General features: G+C 56.2%; 1 protein-coding gene across 2 annotated transcripts in view; it reads left to right on the top strand.

Annotated features, from left to right (window-relative positions):
• CREB3L1 (cAMP responsive element binding protein 3 like 1) overlaps nucleotides 1-17,591 on the top strand; it is a 35,355-nt gene that overhangs the window by 11,593 nt on the left and 6,171 nt on the right. Inside the window, exons 2-7 of one of the 2 annotated variants that reach the window (XM_023653952.2) lie at nucleotides 8,290-8,518; nucleotides 11,482-11,669; nucleotides 13,900-13,978; nucleotides 16,259-16,416; nucleotides 17,109-17,258; nucleotides 17,412-17,470. In XM_023653952.2, the coding sequence (XP_023509720.1) occupies nucleotides 8,290-8,518; nucleotides 11,482-11,669; nucleotides 13,900-13,978; nucleotides 16,259-16,416; nucleotides 17,109-17,258; nucleotides 17,412-17,470 (863 nt within the window). The remainder of the gene's footprint in view (nucleotides 1-8,289; nucleotides 8,519-11,481; nucleotides 11,670-13,899; nucleotides 13,979-16,258; nucleotides 16,417-17,108; nucleotides 17,259-17,411; nucleotides 17,471-17,591) is intronic. The other variant, XM_023653953.2, reaches the window with a different exon arrangement.

Below are 17,591 nucleotides of genomic sequence, written 5' to 3' on the forward strand. Positions count from 1 at the left end.
CTGCCCCAGAGGAGGCCTGGGCACGGTGGGAGGAGGCAGATACGGACGACCCAGGGGTTTGCCCGTGCCATCAGCTCAAGCAGATTCCTCCTTTGGACTGATGCCAGCCCCACCCCCTCCGCCCACCTCCTCCTTGGAAGGGAGCTAGAGACAGAGGAAAGACTCTGGAGATGGCTGCTTACCTTGAGCTGTGCCATCCTGAGCTCTCAGTTTTCCTTCTGTACTAATACTAATAGCTACCTTTAATCAAACCCCCCAAATGCCTGTGTTGCATAAAACACTTAACAAATATCTCATTTAATCCTCACAGCAAACTGATGGGGTAGATATAAGTACCCTTATATTCTAGCTGAGACTGAGGCTCAGAGAGGTGAAGTAACTTGCCCAAGGCTACACAGGAGGTGGCAGAGCCAGCATTAGAACCAGATGGGTCTGCCTGCCTTGCTCCTAACCACTGAGCAACACTGCCTCTGCAGATAAGCAGGGATGGGCCTAATGATGCCAGAATTCCTCTGGGCTCCCAAACTGTAATGATTTCTTTTGGCTGTTGTGGGGCTGTTCAAGAAGGGCAGGGGCAGGCATTAGTCACACACTGGGTGGGGGAGGGAGGGCAGAGGCAGCTGGCTTTGAAGCAATGGATGGATCAGGAGTCTCTGGAGGTCCCCTCCCTTAGAGCCCCAGAGAGGGCCAGACCCCAGGGGCGGGAGTCACAGCCTGATCCCCAGCCGAGCCCAGGGGTCCCACACCTTCCTTCCCCGAAGAAAGGGAGTAAATAAGGAGAGAGAAAGCAACTTCTTCCAAAAATAAAACCTGAGGACAACTCAGACAGGCCAGGACAACGCAGAGCGCACTAAGGAGAGGGAAGAGGCCAAGGGAACTCCAGCCAGCGCCTGGTGGCAGGCTCCAGCCGAGGAGGGCCTTCCAGCTGGCCAGGGGCCGGGAGAGCAGCTCGGCCAGTTGGCCACTGGGCTCTGTTTATACTCTTGGGCCTGGCCTAAGCCTGGAGGCAGCTCCTCCAGTGCTGAGCTGGGGGGCTGTGGTCCCCCAGTAGCTGGTCTGGCTGGGGCTTCAGAACAAAAAAGCTTTGGGGAAGAAGAACCCGGAGAATGGGTACAATGGGCCCCACTAGGGAGGAGCCGAGAAAAAGAGTCCAGGTGCATGGAAACTGCTGGAGCGGGAACAAGCTGGCATGGGAGCGGAATCCAGGGCGGTCATTCCTGGAGGCTCAGCTGCAAAAAAAAGGCCTCAGTCCTTTAGCTCACTGACACATTCCTTCATTCACCCACTCAGTCAGTCAGTCAGTCAGCAAACACCTGAGCACCTAGCATGGACTGGACCAACGCTAGGCTCTAGAGATACAGATGGGAATTGGACACAGTAAGACATAGAGGCAACGTGGCTGGATCACTTCAAGCTAGACGAAAAGAACTTGGAAACAATCCTAAGGGCAGTAGGGAGTCATCAATGGTTATTGAGCAGGGGAGTCACACAGTCATATGTGTGTTAGAAGATCCCTCTTGATGTAAGGTGGAGAATGTTCTAGAGTTCAAGCCTTGGACCAGCTTCATAAATGGGGTAGTCACGCCGCTGGTCACAAAGCCTTTTGCTAGAAGGAATCAGGTTTTGTTCATCTCTGTATCCACAGGGCTGGGCACACAGTAGGTACTCAGTAAAGACTGAACAAATGCATGAGTGATGAGTAAATGGATGTGAAGGTGCCCTTATGTTCCAGAGGCCCCAGCACCAGCCCTGCCACTTAGTCTCCAGTGTCCTGAGCTGTCCCACAGGGATCCCCTGGCCACTGCCTATGGACCAACATCTCCAGGGGCCAGACCATGGGCTGCTGGGCCCTCAGGGGTGCCAGTCACAGCTCATCCCAGCCCTGGGCGGCGGTACTCACTGCCATCGCTTCCTCCTGCCCAGACAGTACCTGGCACCAGCCCCAGGGTTGGGCCACATTCATGGGCCGCCTGGTTGGACGATGCCAGGGGCTGGCCCGGAACCTGCAGGCCAGCTCTCTACCTTCCTGAGGGACCTGTGGTCCAACCAGGGAAGGGTTAGCCGTGTCAGGAGGGGCAACTGGAGGGCCAGACAAACAGGACTGAGGGCTGCAGAGAATACACACCCTCCCCGGGACCCTGCTCTGCATAGAAGCAGCCTGTGGCGAGTGCCGCCGGCCCCGTCCTCTCCCCCTTCCTTTCTCCAGCACAAACACACACAGGAACACTCAATCCCCATGATGCCCCCTCCTCCAGTCCTAACCCTCCCTGTCCTAGCCCCAGCTTCCTCACGGGGGTCACATGACTCAGACATGTGGCTTGGCACTCTTAGCATTCAGTTCTGCCGTGTTGTGAGATGTTGTGTGTGTTCGTGTGAGAGTGTGCATGACCACGTCTGTGACCGTGTCTGGGGTGAGTGCATGTATGCGTGTGAGCATATGGGAATCTATGTCTGTCTGGTCACACCCAAGGAGTGTGTCCTTGGTGGGTCTGTGTCAGTGCCTGCCAGCGTCAGCCTCTGTGAGCCCATGAGAGCGTGTTTGTGCAAGACCACCTGTGCCAGGTTGCATAGGGAACTGTCTGAATGTGTCCACGGGTGTGGATCTGACATCCTGCGCTGTCAGAGAGGTGGTGTTTCCCTGTGTGAGAAGGAGCCCCAGCCCATGTCTGCGTAGCATGTGCACACGCATGCACACACACACACACACACACAAGCATTTCTGCTTATTTGGACTTGGGCTCTGTGGTGAATAGTTCTGTAGGGGAAAATATGAAACTCAGCAGCCGCCTTCCCCAGGCCTGTGGGGAACAGGGATGAGAGTGAGGTTGGAGGTTGGAACAATGCGCTCCCCTTAACCCCCACGGCCCTGCCAGGAAGGCTCAGGGAGGGGCTGGCTCCAGGGACGGGGAGAACCGACTCCATCCCTTCCCAGTCCCCGGAGGCCAGGGCAGAGGAAAAGAGCCCACTTTCTGAGAACTAGCTCACTTCACCCTGTCCCCACCACCCCTGCCTCAATAGGGGCACAGACGGTAGCTGATGGGGAAACTGAGGCCTGGAGAGGAGACACCCACCTGCCTTGCCCAGGTTTCAGAGCACAGCTGGATCTTGACCTGGGGCCTCCTGCCTCTGAGTCCAGGGCCTTTTCCCCTTCAAAGGACAGCCTTCTAGAGTCCAGCTCTGGGAAGACGACCCCCAGATAAATGGCTGGATGGTGATGCTGAAGAACAGGGAGGGACTGTCTGACAGCTGGGTACCAGGGACCCACCACCCCTCGCGTAAGCCCATCCCTGCTCTCCCTTGACCCTACCCCCACACACACTCAGGGCACAGCAGTGACTCAGACTGGTGTCCCTTCAGCTTGAAACGGGGGCAATTTTCTAGTGACCACGAGGCAAGTAACCGTCCCGGAATGTATGGGTCAGTGTGTGTAGGGGGCGAGAGGCGGGGGGTGGGGGGGGGGCGGGGGGCGGTGTGCAGCCTGCGGGAGAAGGGAAGGGGGAAATGTGAGAGGACTCTCCTCCCATCTCTCCCCAGCGCTCACTCTCTCGGAAGGAATGTCCGGCTCGGGATTTCCCCCCACTCCTATCCCACAGCTCAGCCTGAACCCACTCCGGTCTCCTCCCTCCTCTCCCCAAGCCCAGACTGAATCAGCCTGGGCTGGGGGAGGGGCAAGAGCCAGGGATGGGGGTGCAGACGCTGAGGGGCTAGGGGCCAGAGGGAAGGGGGCGCTCTGAGGCTGCCTTGTCCGGGGAGATGCTTCTCCCACACGCCCCCTCAGCAAACAGCTGCGCCCCCAGAGTTTTCCCTCTCTCTGCATTGACCCCAAGGGAGGAACTAGGGGAGGCGAACTGAGAGGAGCTTCAGACGGCCCTATTAGCGCCCCAGGAGTGCCCCGTTCCCACCACTAGGGACAGAGCCCCGGCTGCCCCATCAGTGCGCCCCGTGGTAGGATTATTCGAGGAGGGGCGGAAGGAGCTGAGCTGGAAGAGACGCGAAAGGACTTAAGATTGGGGCCTGGGTTCCCCTTCGAGCGGGACACGTCGGAGGAGACCCTCCCTCTCTAATTCCCCAGGCTCGCGATGCGGGGTCGGGGCCGTGCAACCGACCAGGGTCTTAGGACACCGTGGGACTTAGGTCACGGTGGGACTGCCGGGCCCACCTGGAAGCTCAAAGGGGCCATTTCTGCCTCTGCCCCAGGCGCAGAAGGGGACACAAGGTCCGATCTGGCACCCCTGCCCTGCCCTGCCCTGCCCTGCCCTACCCTGCCTGGCCTTCCACGGAGCCGGGACCCTCCTCCGCGCCAGCCCTGCCCGCCTCCCGCTCCTCCCGCCGCCGCGGCCGGACGCTCGCAGCCTCCTCCCATTGGCCGGGGGCTGCGCGGATCCCACCAATGAGCGGGCCGGATCCCTGCGCGGGGGGCGGCCCCCAGCGCGCCTGCGTTAACTCCTGGGGAGCCGCGCCGCGCGGGCAGGACCCGGTCCTCCTTTAGGTTTAAAGGGCCGGCGGCCGAGACCAGGTCCGGGAGGAGGTGCCGCCGAGAGGTGGGGCGTGCGGGGCTGCGAGCAGGACGGCCCCGGACCTCTCCTCCGAGAGACTGGAGCCGGCGCCGGCCGCGCATGGCAGCCGAGAAGGAGCTTATGTTGGCAGGATTGTAGGAAAAAGTCTTTAAGCAGGAGGGGAACACATCATAATATTTCCTTCTCTCACTTCCCACCCCCGTTGCCTGGAAAGACTCCCCCATAGGACGTTCACCCCCAGTGGGACCCCATCCCCCTCAACGTGGACCCACGACCCCCCGCCGTTTATAGAATCCTGCCCTTCACCCCTAATAATTTCCATCGGATAGTCTGAAACCTGAACTTTTCGTGTGTGAGCTGGAGCGAGAGCTGGGTGTGGTTGCGGGGAAACCAAGGGGCGGTGCTGGAGCTGAGGAGGCCTGAGATGGCCAGAGTGGGCCTTCCAGGGTTGAGGGGAGGGTGGGTGCAGAGGAAGAGGTAAGAGGACAGGGATAAGGTGCCCCGCATTCCTGTGCAGCCCCGAGCTGCAAAGAACCCCTCCCTCAACATCACCAGCTCGCTGTGTGACCCTGGGGAGTCGGCTTTCCCTCTCTGGACCTCAGTTTCCTCATTAGCAAATGGAGGTAGGGGTGGGGGGCATGGACCATGGGCTTTCTCAGGTCCCTCTGCATCTAAATTGATGGTATAAACCAACCATAACTGAGCTGCTCTGGGAGGCCAGACACCAGGCGGAAGTAGGACTACAGAGCTCTCCAAAGGGAGTCCCTTCTGGCATGCTCCCAGGAGCAGGAGGTGGGACTAGGGGTGATGGGACATGCCCACTGTTGCCACGGAGGTCCACCTCGCACACAAGGAAGCCCTGAGAAGGAGGACCTGCTTTTCTGAGTGTCCTCCGCCCCTACCCGGCCTGCCCCTTGGCCGCCCTCCCCTTCCACTTGGCTCCCACTCTCTGAAGCTCCATCCTGCTGGGCCTTGGCTGCCGTTTCCAGCAGGTAGGGTGGGGGCTGCTCACAAAAGGGGGCCAACTGAGCTCCCTCAGCAGGTTCCTCTGGGCACCCCAAAAGGGGTCTCTGAGAAGGACCTGGCGCATCTGCCTGGCGCTTAGGCCTTCAGAGACCCCAGCCCAGACTGGGAAGCTGTGCTCCTCTCCCAGTTCCCGGGGAAAGGCTTGGCAGACCCTTATCTCCTGAGAAGCAGCTGCTGGAGAAATACCTTAGCGGCTGACTCACTGCCCTCGCTCTCTTCACAGCCCCCTCCCACTGGGGCCCCACAGCAGGCCTTAGAGAGACCCTGAGAGAGACAAAGAGAGCCGGGCAAGCGCCCCCAGCTGGGCTGGCCCAGGCTGTGCGGAGGGTGTGGCCAGCACAGTCCTGCCTGCGCTGGCTGGGCGATTGGGGGCCCGGGTTGTCCCCTGTAAATGGCCCTCATCTGGGATCAGTTATTCTTAGAAACTTGCTCAGCTGAGGCCTGTGACCTCCTGGTATTGCCTCACACCCACTGGTGCACGATTGACACACTGATGGCATTACCCTCTGGGGTACAAAGTCCTGTGCCTCCACCAGAAGTTATTGAGTGGCTCTCATGGGCGGGGTGCTGGGATCCAGCAGGTGGACCAGATACAGACCCCGCCTCTGGGAGTTGACGATCTGGCACACGGGCAGCTCCTGCAAAGGGGAATGCCTGCCGCTGTTGGAGAAGGACTGGGTGGGGTGGGCTTGTGACCCCTTCCCTTTTCTACTTGGCTCTCTGGGCCTCAGTTTCCCTATCTGTCAAATGCCCATATGCAACTTCCTTATGTCATTGGGGAATTGTTAGGATCAAATAAAACGAAACGCTGTGAAAGCCCTTCGGAAGGTTAAAACCACGACAAAAATATAGGGTGGCAAGGATGCGTTCTGGCAAACTGGGAAGAAAGCAGAGCACCTAAGTAAATGTGCCTTCTGAACTCACTTTGTCCTGGATTCTCTGATCTTTAGGGGGAAGACCAAACCACCTCCCCCTACTGGCTCCAAGCTCAGCTCAGCCCAGCCCAGAGTTGAGCTCTTAGAAGCTGTGGTTTCATAAGAATAATGGCTAACAATGATCAGGCGCTCCCTACATACTAGGCACTGTTCTAAGTGTTTATGTGTATTTACTCATTTTCCCCTGTAGTCCTGAGGTGAGTATGAAGCACCTAACAAATGTTTGATCTGCATGACAGTGCTGTGAGGTAGGAATTCTTATTTCCCCTTTAGAGATGAGGAAACTGAGGCATGGAGAAATGCAATAACAGTCGTGGAGCGAGGAGTTGAAAGAAAGTCCATCTGGTGGCAGAGCTGTGCTCTCTCCCTGCTCCCCAGGGACGGATGTGGCTTTCTGACCCTTATGCTCAGGCAGAGGGCTTTTCTGCTCCTCCCTTCTGGACTGGGACAGCCTCCGAGTATTCCAGGCCAGAAGGAGCCACCACCCACAGACCTTGAGCCAATCCCCCAGAAACCATCCCTACGCACTGACCAGCTGGGCCCCCAGGGTCTGACGAGAACCCCCCACCATCTCTTCCAACCCACCAGCAAGTTCATCCAGTCAGTGAATAGTGAATAGACAGCAGTAACATTTCCTTACATATTTAGGATTCCTTAGAGAGGAATTTTCCTTTAGAGAGGAAAAAATAAGCACCTACTATGTGGCAGCCACTGGGTGCTTTATGAATAAGAAGAGGTCACGTTTGTCGAATGATTACTAGGTCCCAGGGACTATTCTAAATGCTTCACATGTATTAACTTCTTAAATCCTCACTATAATCCTAGCAGACGGAGCTGTTACTGTCCCCACTGCACAAAGGAGGAAATGAAACAGAGAGAGGTTAATTAACTTTCCCAAGATCACGGAGACCAATATTTTTCAGACTTTTTTGTTTCTAAGAAGTATAGTTTACATCATGACCAGAAACATACACACACAGACATAACAGATAAAAATTTCACCAGGTACTCAAGCTCTCTATGTGCAGTGTGCTCTGATATTTCTTCTCTCTTTCGTTCTGTTTTATTTTTTCTTAAATTCTGGTCGTGACCTGTGAAATTGATTTCGTAATCCATTCATGAGTCACCACCCACAGTTTGAACGGCCCTGAGTCATAGCTAGAAGGTATACAAGCCAGGATTCGAACCCAAGTAATGTGACTCCAGAGTCTAATGTCTTGGTATAAAGAATGGCTTGGAAAAGAGGGATGCTGGAGGCATGAGGACAGGTGGGGACAGTGCTAATGAGGTGGGGGGAGGAGGCCTCTATAATCTCACCACCTTGCATCTGAGCGAAAGAGAAACAGAAGTCGCTAATATTGCCTTTGGGATGCAAATTTGCTGGCGTAGACACACGTTTACTCTTTTATTTAGTCTTCCCATGAAGGAAGTAGGATGGACTGAGAAACAGACATGGGCGATCTAAGTGATGTGACCAAGGTCACAGAGCCACATGTCCTGTCCCCTGGGCCAGGGATTCTTTCACGCCATCCACAGCTGCCATTTGAGGATGATGACAATGAGGGTGGAGGTGGTGGTGGAGATATCGTGATGACCGTGCTGGTGGTAATGATAGAAATGATAATAGTTGGCTCTGGGGATGTGGGGAGTGGGGATGTGGTGGTGTGGTGGTATTAATGATGGCCGGGAAGAGTCACGGGGAGGTTGATGTGACAGTGATGGTCGTGGCAGGGCTGGGGGACCACCACAGCAGCATCTGCACCCCCTTCCCAAGCTAAGCTGCCTCCCCGCTCTCCCTTCCTTCTTCCTAGCACTTCCCAGAGCATCTGGACCACTTTACGGAGAATATGGAGGACTTCTCCAACGACCTGTTCAGCAGCTTCTTTGATGACCCCGTGCTGGACGAGAAGGGCCCTCTGCTGGACATGGAACTGGACTCCCCCACCCCGGGCATCCAGGCGGAGCACAGCTACTCCCTGAGCGGGGACTCGGCGCCACAGAGCCCCCTGGTGCCCATCAAGATGGAGGACACCACCCAAGGTAAAGGGTGGGAGGACCCAGAGACAGCACGGGCCCAGAGGGACCAGAGGGGCCACTACATCAATCTCATATGGGCACTTCTCGAAAGGGGTTTTTGCTGACTTAGATCAGTGGTGTGGTCCAGACCAGCAGCACCAACTGGGAGCTTGTTAGAAATGCAGATTCTCAGGTCCCACCCAGACCTGCTGGATCAGGAACCCTGTGGGTAGGGCCCAGCATTCCAAGTGATTCTGATGCATGCTTGGGTCTGAGAACAACTGACTCTGAGGGAACGGTCCAGGGGCTGGGGGCGGTTAAACAGTAAATGTGGACAAGTTACCCAGACTCTGAACCTACCCCCCATCCTGTGATGTCCTCTGACTGCCACCTGGGAGAGACCCCTGCACCCTACTTTTATTCCCGAAGGTAGGGTCCTCTAAAGGTCCCCTCTCCCCAACTCCCCCACTTTAAGCAAAGGGCCCTGTGAGTCCATCCTCTCACATCATGAGCCTTCGAGAACTCCAGACTGTGCCCCACCTAGAAATGGTTCCTTTGGGCATTTCCTCAAATACAGGCATCGTGCCCCATCATATTTGGCGAGGGGATCAGGGACTCAGCCTCTGGAAGCCTCAGTTTCTTCATCTACAAATGGGAATCGCAATAAACATTTCTAAAGCCCTCATAAGTGCCTTCATGTTAATTATCTCATCTACTTCTCACAACTCACAGGTGATGTAGGAATTGCTTTGACCATAATCCCCATTTGAGAGATAAGGAAAATGAGGCTTCAGGAAAGCTGAGTTGTCTAGGTCACACACAGAGTAAAACACAGAGTGGGGTCTTGAGAGCAAGCAACCCCCCTGATTCTAAACCCCACACCCTTGCCACCACCCCATCTGCCAGCCTCGGGGGGCAGTAAGGGTTACTGGGTTTGGAACCAAACAGTCTTTGGTATGCCTCCATCAGCTGCTGTGTGACCTTGGGCAAGTTACTTAACCTCTCTGGGCCTCTGTTTTCTCAGTTATAAAAAGAAGATAACATGTACCTTGAGAACTCTGGCCAGGATTAAAAAATATGTATGTAAAGTACCCAGCACATAATATATATCAATAATTAGTGGCTATTCTCATCATGCCTGTAAAAGTCCTGTTAATACTGTAGTGGCTAGAGCAATGAGCGGGGTTCTTACTCCTCTTTCCCTTCAGAGGACAATGGTCTTGAGTGAGTTTCTCGATATTCTCATCTGTTAAATGGGGAGAATAATGCTGCCTGCCCCATAGGATTGTGGGGAGGAATAAATGAGTTCATATATATCAAAGGCTTAGAGCTGTGCTGAGGGTCTTTGAGATTCTCTGGGGGCAGAGACAGGCCTTTGTAGCCCCTCCCCAACCCCACCCCCAAGGGCAGGGACACCTTCTGGGGTTTGAAGTGGCTCCGGGCTTGTGGCCGCTGAGGTCCCAGCTTCCTGGCATGCCCTGGCCTCAGCCAAGCAGGGTATGGGGCGCATTCCCTCCCATGGCAGGTTCTCCATCCACCCCTGCTGGACCAGCCCAGCACCGCCTTGGCCCCCCCAAGTCTATTTTTAGAGCCATTTGTCTCTGGGCCCTTTGCAGGGGTCCGCTTCCCCAGAGGCTGGCGGGCTGGCCTGTAATTTGGGAAGATTGTGGGTGTTCCTGATGCTCAGGAGCGGCCTGTGGCCCAGAGCTGAGCCAGTCATGCTCCCAGCAGGGTGGGGCCTGGCCTCCGAGGGGGCTCAGGAGCCTCTGACCCCTCTCCCCACCCGCAGTGGGCCCCAAAGGTCCCTGTAGCCCTTCCCCCGCAGGCTGACTCGGGACCTGCCTCAGTGGCTGCTTCTCTGGCTGCCAGGTGCTGGGGCCACTGTGAGCAGGGCTGGCTCGGGGTGGGGGACTGTGGGCTCCCTTCAGGAAAAGGAATGAAGCTTGCCAGCCCTGGAGCCCAGGGGAGGCCAGGAGGCCCACTAGGTGGGCAGGAGGTGGACACTGCCCTGGGAAACCTGAGCACACCCCTCGTCCCCCACCTGTCCCCAGTCACACGGTCCTATGGAGTCTTCCTTCTCCATTTGTCTCTAGTCTGTCCTTCCTGTCCATCCCCATGGCTGCCGCCTTTGCTCAGGCCTCAGCTTCTCTTGCTGGATGGTTTCAACAGGCTCCCCACCTCCATCTTGCCTGCAGCCGGTCCAGTCTGCACACACAGGCAGAGTCATCTTTTTTTTTTTTTTTTTTTAAAGATCAGCACCTGGGCTAACAACTGTTGCCAATCTTTTTTTTTTTTTTCTGTTTTATCTCCCCAAACCCCCCCCTGTCCATAGTTGTATATCATAGTTGCAGGTTCTTCTAGTTATGGGATGCAGAGTGATCTTTTTAACATTACAAATTTGAGCATGCTTAAAATTCTTCGGTGGCTCCCCGTTACCGTAGGATAAAGTCATAGCTCAGAGCCCGGCCTCCAGGGCCATGCCACCCCTGCTGGCCTCTCTGACCCCATCTTCCCCTCCCCTTTCCATTCCAACTACATTATGCTGCTTGTGACTCTCGCTAGGTCCCCAGTACCTAGCACAGCACTCAGCAAGTGTTTACTGAATAACAATAACTGTATCAACAATAGCTGCCATTTATTGAATGTTTACTTCTTGTCGGGCACTTTTACAGATGACGAAGCTGAGGTTCAGAGAGGTTAGGCAACTTACCTAAGGTCACACAGCCAGTCAGGAAGGGTCTAGGTCTGTCGTCCAAGCCCACGCTGTAAGCTGCCGAATGAAGAAGCTGCCCCCACCTCTTCTGGCCCCAGCCCACTTCTGCCTCCCCGCCTCACAAGCACCCCCCTCTGCCCTGTCCTGCCTGCTTCCTGGTATCCCCTAGCATCTCTCCTCAGTGCGGTCCAGAGCAGCTCCCAGCGGGTAGGAGGGGCACTGAGCCCTCTGCCCTGGGAGTCCCCTGAGCCTGGGTCCTGCTCCCTTCCCCCAGACGTGGAACACGGAGCGTGGGTGTTGGGACACAAACTGTGCTCCGTCATGGTGAAGCAGGAGCAGAGCCCGGAGCTGCCCGTGGACCCTCTGGCTGCCTCCTCGGCCATGGCTGCCGCTGCCGCCATGGCCACCACCCCATTGCTGGGCCTCAGCCCCCTGTCCAGGCTGCCCGTCGTCCCCCACCAGGTGAGCCTGGGGACTGTTTGTAGGGGCTGAGGGAGGGAGGAGTGGTGGGTCTCTGTGGGAAGGCGCATCTCTATGAATGGGGAGCAATGTGACCCTCAGGACTGCGTCCTCTGCCTCTGCGTCCCCCCGGCCACCTCTTCGCCATCCTAGAATGGGCACAAACCACAACACCCTCAGAGTCAGCTGGGCCCTCACTGCGTGCAGAAGGAAGCTTACAGGGACCCAGGCAGGACCGTGCGCCAGGGGCCCGGTCCAGGATGTTGGGAATGGACACAACCCAGGCCACTTGCTTTTCTCCAAGCATCAGGATTTTCAAAAAGGAAGAAAGACCCAAATAGAAATACACAAATTGTGCTATATTTCTTTGGTTGCATTCGTGAGATTAGTATTTTTAACCCATACTCCCATGCCAACCCCCAACCCCATGGATGTATAGATAACAATGTTCAGCTACAGATCCAAAGCTGACGTCTGAAGACCCTTCTGGGAAGGTGAGGCCCAGAGCCCTGTCCCTGGGTCCCAGCTCGGCCCTCACTGGTGCTCCGGGCACAGTGCATTCCCTCCTTCTTCCTCAGCTTCCTTCTCTGTAGAATGGGAGCGTGAACTACCTCTAAGGGGCTTCTAGTCCTCAATTTCTGCTATATGGGGGTCATCTTGAAACCCCTAGAGTCAGATGTGGGCTGGTCCTGCCCCCCGCTGGCCACTAGGCTCACTGATGAGAATATATGTGGCCAAAGGCAAGAAGGATCAGCCCCTCTGCACCCTACCACGGACCGGAAGGATCAAGGTTGGGGCAGATGTGGAGGATCTTCTGAGACCATCTCCAAGAATGGTTCAGAGACTCCTTGGGCCTTGCCACAGCAGGAAGGGTCTTAGAGATTGGGGACATGCCTCAGAGAGGGAAACTGAGGCTCAAGGAGTTAAGGAACTTGCCCCAAGTCACACAGTCGGAAACAATGGAGCTGCGTTCCAAACTCGGCCACCAGATGACAGAGCCCACACCTTCCACTCTCCTGAGCTCCTAACACCCTAGGAAGGCACAGGAACCAGGAGTTGGCACAGTCAATGATGAGCTGTGAGACCCACATAAATGCCATCATCCTTCTGCATCACTGCCCCTCATCTGTCACTTGAGGGCTGAGCGGAGGTGTGGACCAGGGAATCTCCAAGGTCCCTGCCACCTTTAATTTTTTGTGCTTATTATTCATCTGCCCAAATCTGAGATTCTGTGTCCCACGCACAATCTCGTGACCTCTCTCTGCTGGCTGCAGACCCTGAGGGCAGAGGCCGTCCTGGAATCCAGCACCCGACACAGTGCCTTCCTCAGAGAGAACACCATTTGTACGTGTGTTGGTGGTCATGTGTAGAAAGCCACGTGTTCTTGAAGTCCTTTCTGGAACAGCAAGTTGGAATATAAAGAAATAGAAATGCACGTCTGTTTAGAGTGTTAACCTAATTTTCTCGGTCCCTTGCTCAAAACCCATTAGGGGCTCCTCATTGTTCAAACTCCACTGTCGGGATTCTGCTCCCCTGCCCCCCAGATCTTCTGGGCTTGTGTCATACTGCTCTGCCCCTGACACACACGCCTACATTCTGGACACGCGGAATACTTGCAGTTTCCAGATCCAGCCATGCTCTGTCTGGCCTCTGTGCCTTTGTGGACGCTTTTCCCTCTGCTTGGAATGCTTTTCCTCTCACTCACCACCTGCCCCATCCTTTATGTGGAATACTCTTATGTATACTTCAGGACTCATTTCAGATGTCAGCTGCTCGGGGAGATTTCTCTGAGCCCCCAGCCAGTTAATGCCCCCTCTGAGTGTGCTGTTGTTACCATTCATTGAACAGCTACGATGTGCCAGGCATTACCTCTCATCCTCATGGCAACCCACACTCCAAGGCCTATGTGGCCTTCAAAGTCCATGCAGGGTCAGCTGCCACTGAGAAGATGGCCCTGGCCACAGAGGCCCCAGGAAAGCCTCTTTGTCTGAGCTTAAGGCGTGAACTGCATGACTTGGCCACCGTTCTCTTCTCGGGTCTGACTTGGCTTCTCTAAGCATGAGAACTTGCCTCGGCCCCCTCTGGGCGGTGCGCAGAACTCTGAGCCCAGCCACGTCCTTAACTGTTCAGGGCAGACCCCCAGCCTCAGGGAGGGAGGGAGGGAGGAAGGTTGGATTGCGTGGCGGGGAGAGCCCCAGGGCAGCTGATGGAGCTGGACCTGTCTCTTCCTCAGGCCCCAGGAGAAATGACTCAGCTGCCAGTGATCAAAGCAGAGCCCCAGGAGGTGAACCAGTTCCTTAAAGTGACACCAGGTACGTGTGTCCAGAGGGGGACTCTTCCTATCCAGTCCTGGGCAACAACATCCCGACTCCCTTGGTCCAGCCCATGCATCTCCCTCAGTACCCCCAGCTCTCCCCAGAATATCCTTTCTTCCCTGCCCACTCTCCATCCGTTCCGCTTCTTTCCTAGTCTACGACTGTCATCACTAATATCGGTATCCTCTCACCCTCTCTGCTAATCCCTCTCCCATCATTCACTAACTCTATAGCCATCTATTCAACCATCCATGCAGCCACCTATCCTTCTATCCATCCATCCATCTATCCATTCATCTGTCCATGTATCCATCTGTCCATTCATCCATCCATCCATCCATCCATGCACCCACCCATCCTTCTGTCCATCTGTCCATCCATCCACCCATCCATCTATCTGTCCATCCATCCATTCAACCATCCATGCACCCACCCATCCTTCTGTCCATCCATCCGTCCATCCATCCATCCATCCATCCAGAGTTCACTGGGCATCTCCCAGTCCCAGGAACTGGGAAAGCAGAGAGAGAAGACAATCCCTGTACCCAAGTAGATCACAGGGTGGTGAGGGCCACAGACTACCAGATGCACAGCAGTGATAGGGGTTGAAGATGGCAGATCCCCAGGGAGCCTGGGCAGCACATCCCCAGACCCGATGGGGGAGAAGGGAACAGGGGAGGACGTTTCTTGGATGGGCCAGAAAGAGAAAGGGCTAAGTGAATGTTTCCAATCCCACCACATCGATTCACATCGATTCATAAACATTGGTTTAGCATCTCCTGGGTGTCAGGCCCTGGGCTAAGGACCACAAAGTTTAGAAGGATGAATAAGGCCCAAGTTTCACCCTCAAGGTGCTGACTGCCTCGGAGAGAAGACAGGATTCACAGAGGGTAGGAAGGGACCAGCGTGGCGACCCCTTACAGTATAGAATGCCCTTCAATTCGTAAAGCCAGTTCACATGCATCAGCTCATTGCCTCCTCATGGCTCCACACAGGGAGCCCTTTCATCCCCATTCTACAGGAAAGTGAGGCTGGGAGAGGTTAAATAAATGTAACCAGAGGTCACACAGTCAGGGGTGTGACCATCAGGACTTGAACTCAGGTCTCTCTGACTCCAGCTTCAGTGCTCTTTACAGTGTGGCGTCCCTGAGAGGCAAACAAGAGTCCAAGAGGGGAGAGAGGGCTCCCGCAGGAGGCAGCCTTGTGCAGGGCCTGGGGGGGACGGGGCAGGTCCTCCTCCCGCCTCAGCCCTGCTCTGCAGCTCAGTAGAGCCCCAGGTCCCCGCAGCTGGAGTCACCTGGGCATTCTGTGTGGTCCTGGGAGTGCTCCCCGCAGCGGGGCCCTGGGTCCTCATGGCTCTGCCCAGGCCTCTTCCTGACCACCTGCAGAGTGTCAGTCTCTCTGGTGCTGTGGCCACAGAGGGACAGCATGGAGCAGAGGCTGGGGAGAGAGTGCTCCTGGCTGGTCTGCTCAAAGTCTGGTGCCTGATGTCCTGTTTCCCTGAAGTCAGAAATGGAAACCCTGGGGTAGTTATGGCTGAACTTTGGGGTGGAAGGAAGAAAGGGACAGAGGCTGCTGCTTGCCCAGTCTGATCCCCTGGAGTCTGGCTCTGGGGAGACTCCAATCACCTCCTGGGGTTGCCAAGCTGGAGGCTCAAAGACCCTGGGCCCTTTGGGATGGGAGAGGGACTCCAAGAATCCAGCCTCTCTGATATCCACACAAGGACTAGGCTTAAAGGAGCCAGGCCTCGGGGCTGGCCCGGTGTCGCAGCGGTTAAGTTCGCACATTCGCTTCAGCGGTCCGGGGTTTGCCAGTTCAGATCCGGGGTGCGGACATGGCACTGCTTGACAAGCCATGCTGTGGTAAGTGTCCCACATATAAAGTAGAGAAAGATGGGCACGGACGTTAGCTCAGGGCCAGGCTTCCTCCTCTTTTTGCTGAGGTCCATGCTAGCTCAGGGCCAGTCTTCCTCAGCAAAAAGAGGAGGATTGGCAGTATATGTTAACTCAGGGCTAATCTTCCTCAAAAAAAAAAAAAAAAAAAGGAGCCAGGCCTCTGTAGTGTGAGAGATGGGTGGCACTCAGGAATTAGCTTCCGGGATATCAGCTCCTGTCTTTCTGACACCACAGAAGGGCTTCTGAGGTGACAACTAGTCAAGGTCCCAGCAGTGTTGACCATGATGTCAGGGCTGGTGTAGGCCCACACTCTGCTGACCTCTGACGTCCGAGCAGAGCTGGGTGCAACCCTGCTAACCTGTCTTCCCCTGCTGTTCCCCAGAAGACCTGGTGCAGATGCCTCCGACTCCCCCCAGCAGCCACGGCAGTGACAGCGACGGCTCCCAGAGTCCCCGCTCTCTGCCCCCCTCCAGCCCTGTCCGGCCCATGGCCCGCTCCTCCACAGCCATCTCCACCTCCCCGCTCCTCACCGCCCCGCACGTAAGCAGCTGGGGGTGGGCTGACCCTGGAGGCAAGGAATTGAGTAAATGCACCCTGGCACATGACCAGCCAGCAGGGAAGGGTCTGGGGGCCCCCAAGCCTGATCCCCTCCCCTGTCAGGATTCAGAGAGGTGCCTGCCTGGCCGATGGAAGTGAGATTCTTTTAATCCTGCCTTGCAGTAAATAGGAAACAGGTGGAGAGGTCCAAAAGGCCAGCTGGACCCACACTGATGCAGAGCCAGGACTAGAAGGTGGCATTCCTGGGCTCCAGGGGGATGGCCCAAGCTGCCTCCAGGGAGCACTGTGTGGGGATCAATCCCCCAGGAAACAGGGAGCCAGGTCCTGAGCCCTGGGAGGGGTGTGGAGCCTCCCAAGTCCAGACTATAGGGGAGTGAGGGGGCTGCTGTTTGGGGGCCCTGGACAAGTGAGCTTTGAGGTTCTGGGGTCCCGGATGGGGTCTAGGAAGCCCCCCAACAATGTACTTAGTGCCGAATATGCCAGGCTCTCAGCACCATCTTAAGCCCTTGATACATGTTAGTGGGTTAATTCAGATTCACCCCCTTTCTCAGATGAGGAAACTGAGGCTCAGAGAGTTGCGTGCATTGCCCAGGTCACACAGACAGTAAATGGCAGAGCTTCCGTTTGCCCCCCGGGCTGTCTGGTTCCTAAGCGCCGTGTCCTCCATCCTCCAGAAACTGCAGGGGACATCAGGGCCGCTGCTTCTGACAGAGGAGGAGAAGCGCACGCTGATTGCTGAGGGCTACCCCATCCCCACGAAACTCCCCCTCACCAAAGCCGAGGAGAAGGCTCTGAAAAGGGTCCGCAGAAAAATCAAGAACAAGGTAAAACGTGAGCCAGACCCCCGCCCTGCCCTGGGGCTTCCTGGGTGGGCGGGGGCCTCTGCTCCCCTGGGGATGCCAGCCCTGAAAGCGGGGGGGCCCCAGGAAGTGGATGTATGGCAGCGGTAACCCATGTCTGGGGGCTTCCTCCACCAGATCTCGGCCCAGGAGAGCCGCCGTAAGAAGAAGGAGTACGTGGAGTGTCTAGAAAAGAAGTAAGGTCCTGGGCGCCACTGCCCAGCCTGCCCTGCCCCCCGGGTCCTCCCTCACAGGGCGCCAGGGGCAGTGGGCCCAGGGACTGGGATGCTGGTGGGCAGGGCCAGGGTGGGGGGCGGG

This window comes from Equus caballus, chromosome 12, assembly GCF_041296265.1.
Source record: "Equus caballus isolate H_3958 breed thoroughbred chromosome 12, TB-T2T, whole genome shotgun sequence".
In the NCBI taxonomy this organism is placed as follows: domain Eukaryota; kingdom Metazoa; phylum Chordata; class Mammalia; order Perissodactyla; family Equidae; genus Equus; species Equus caballus.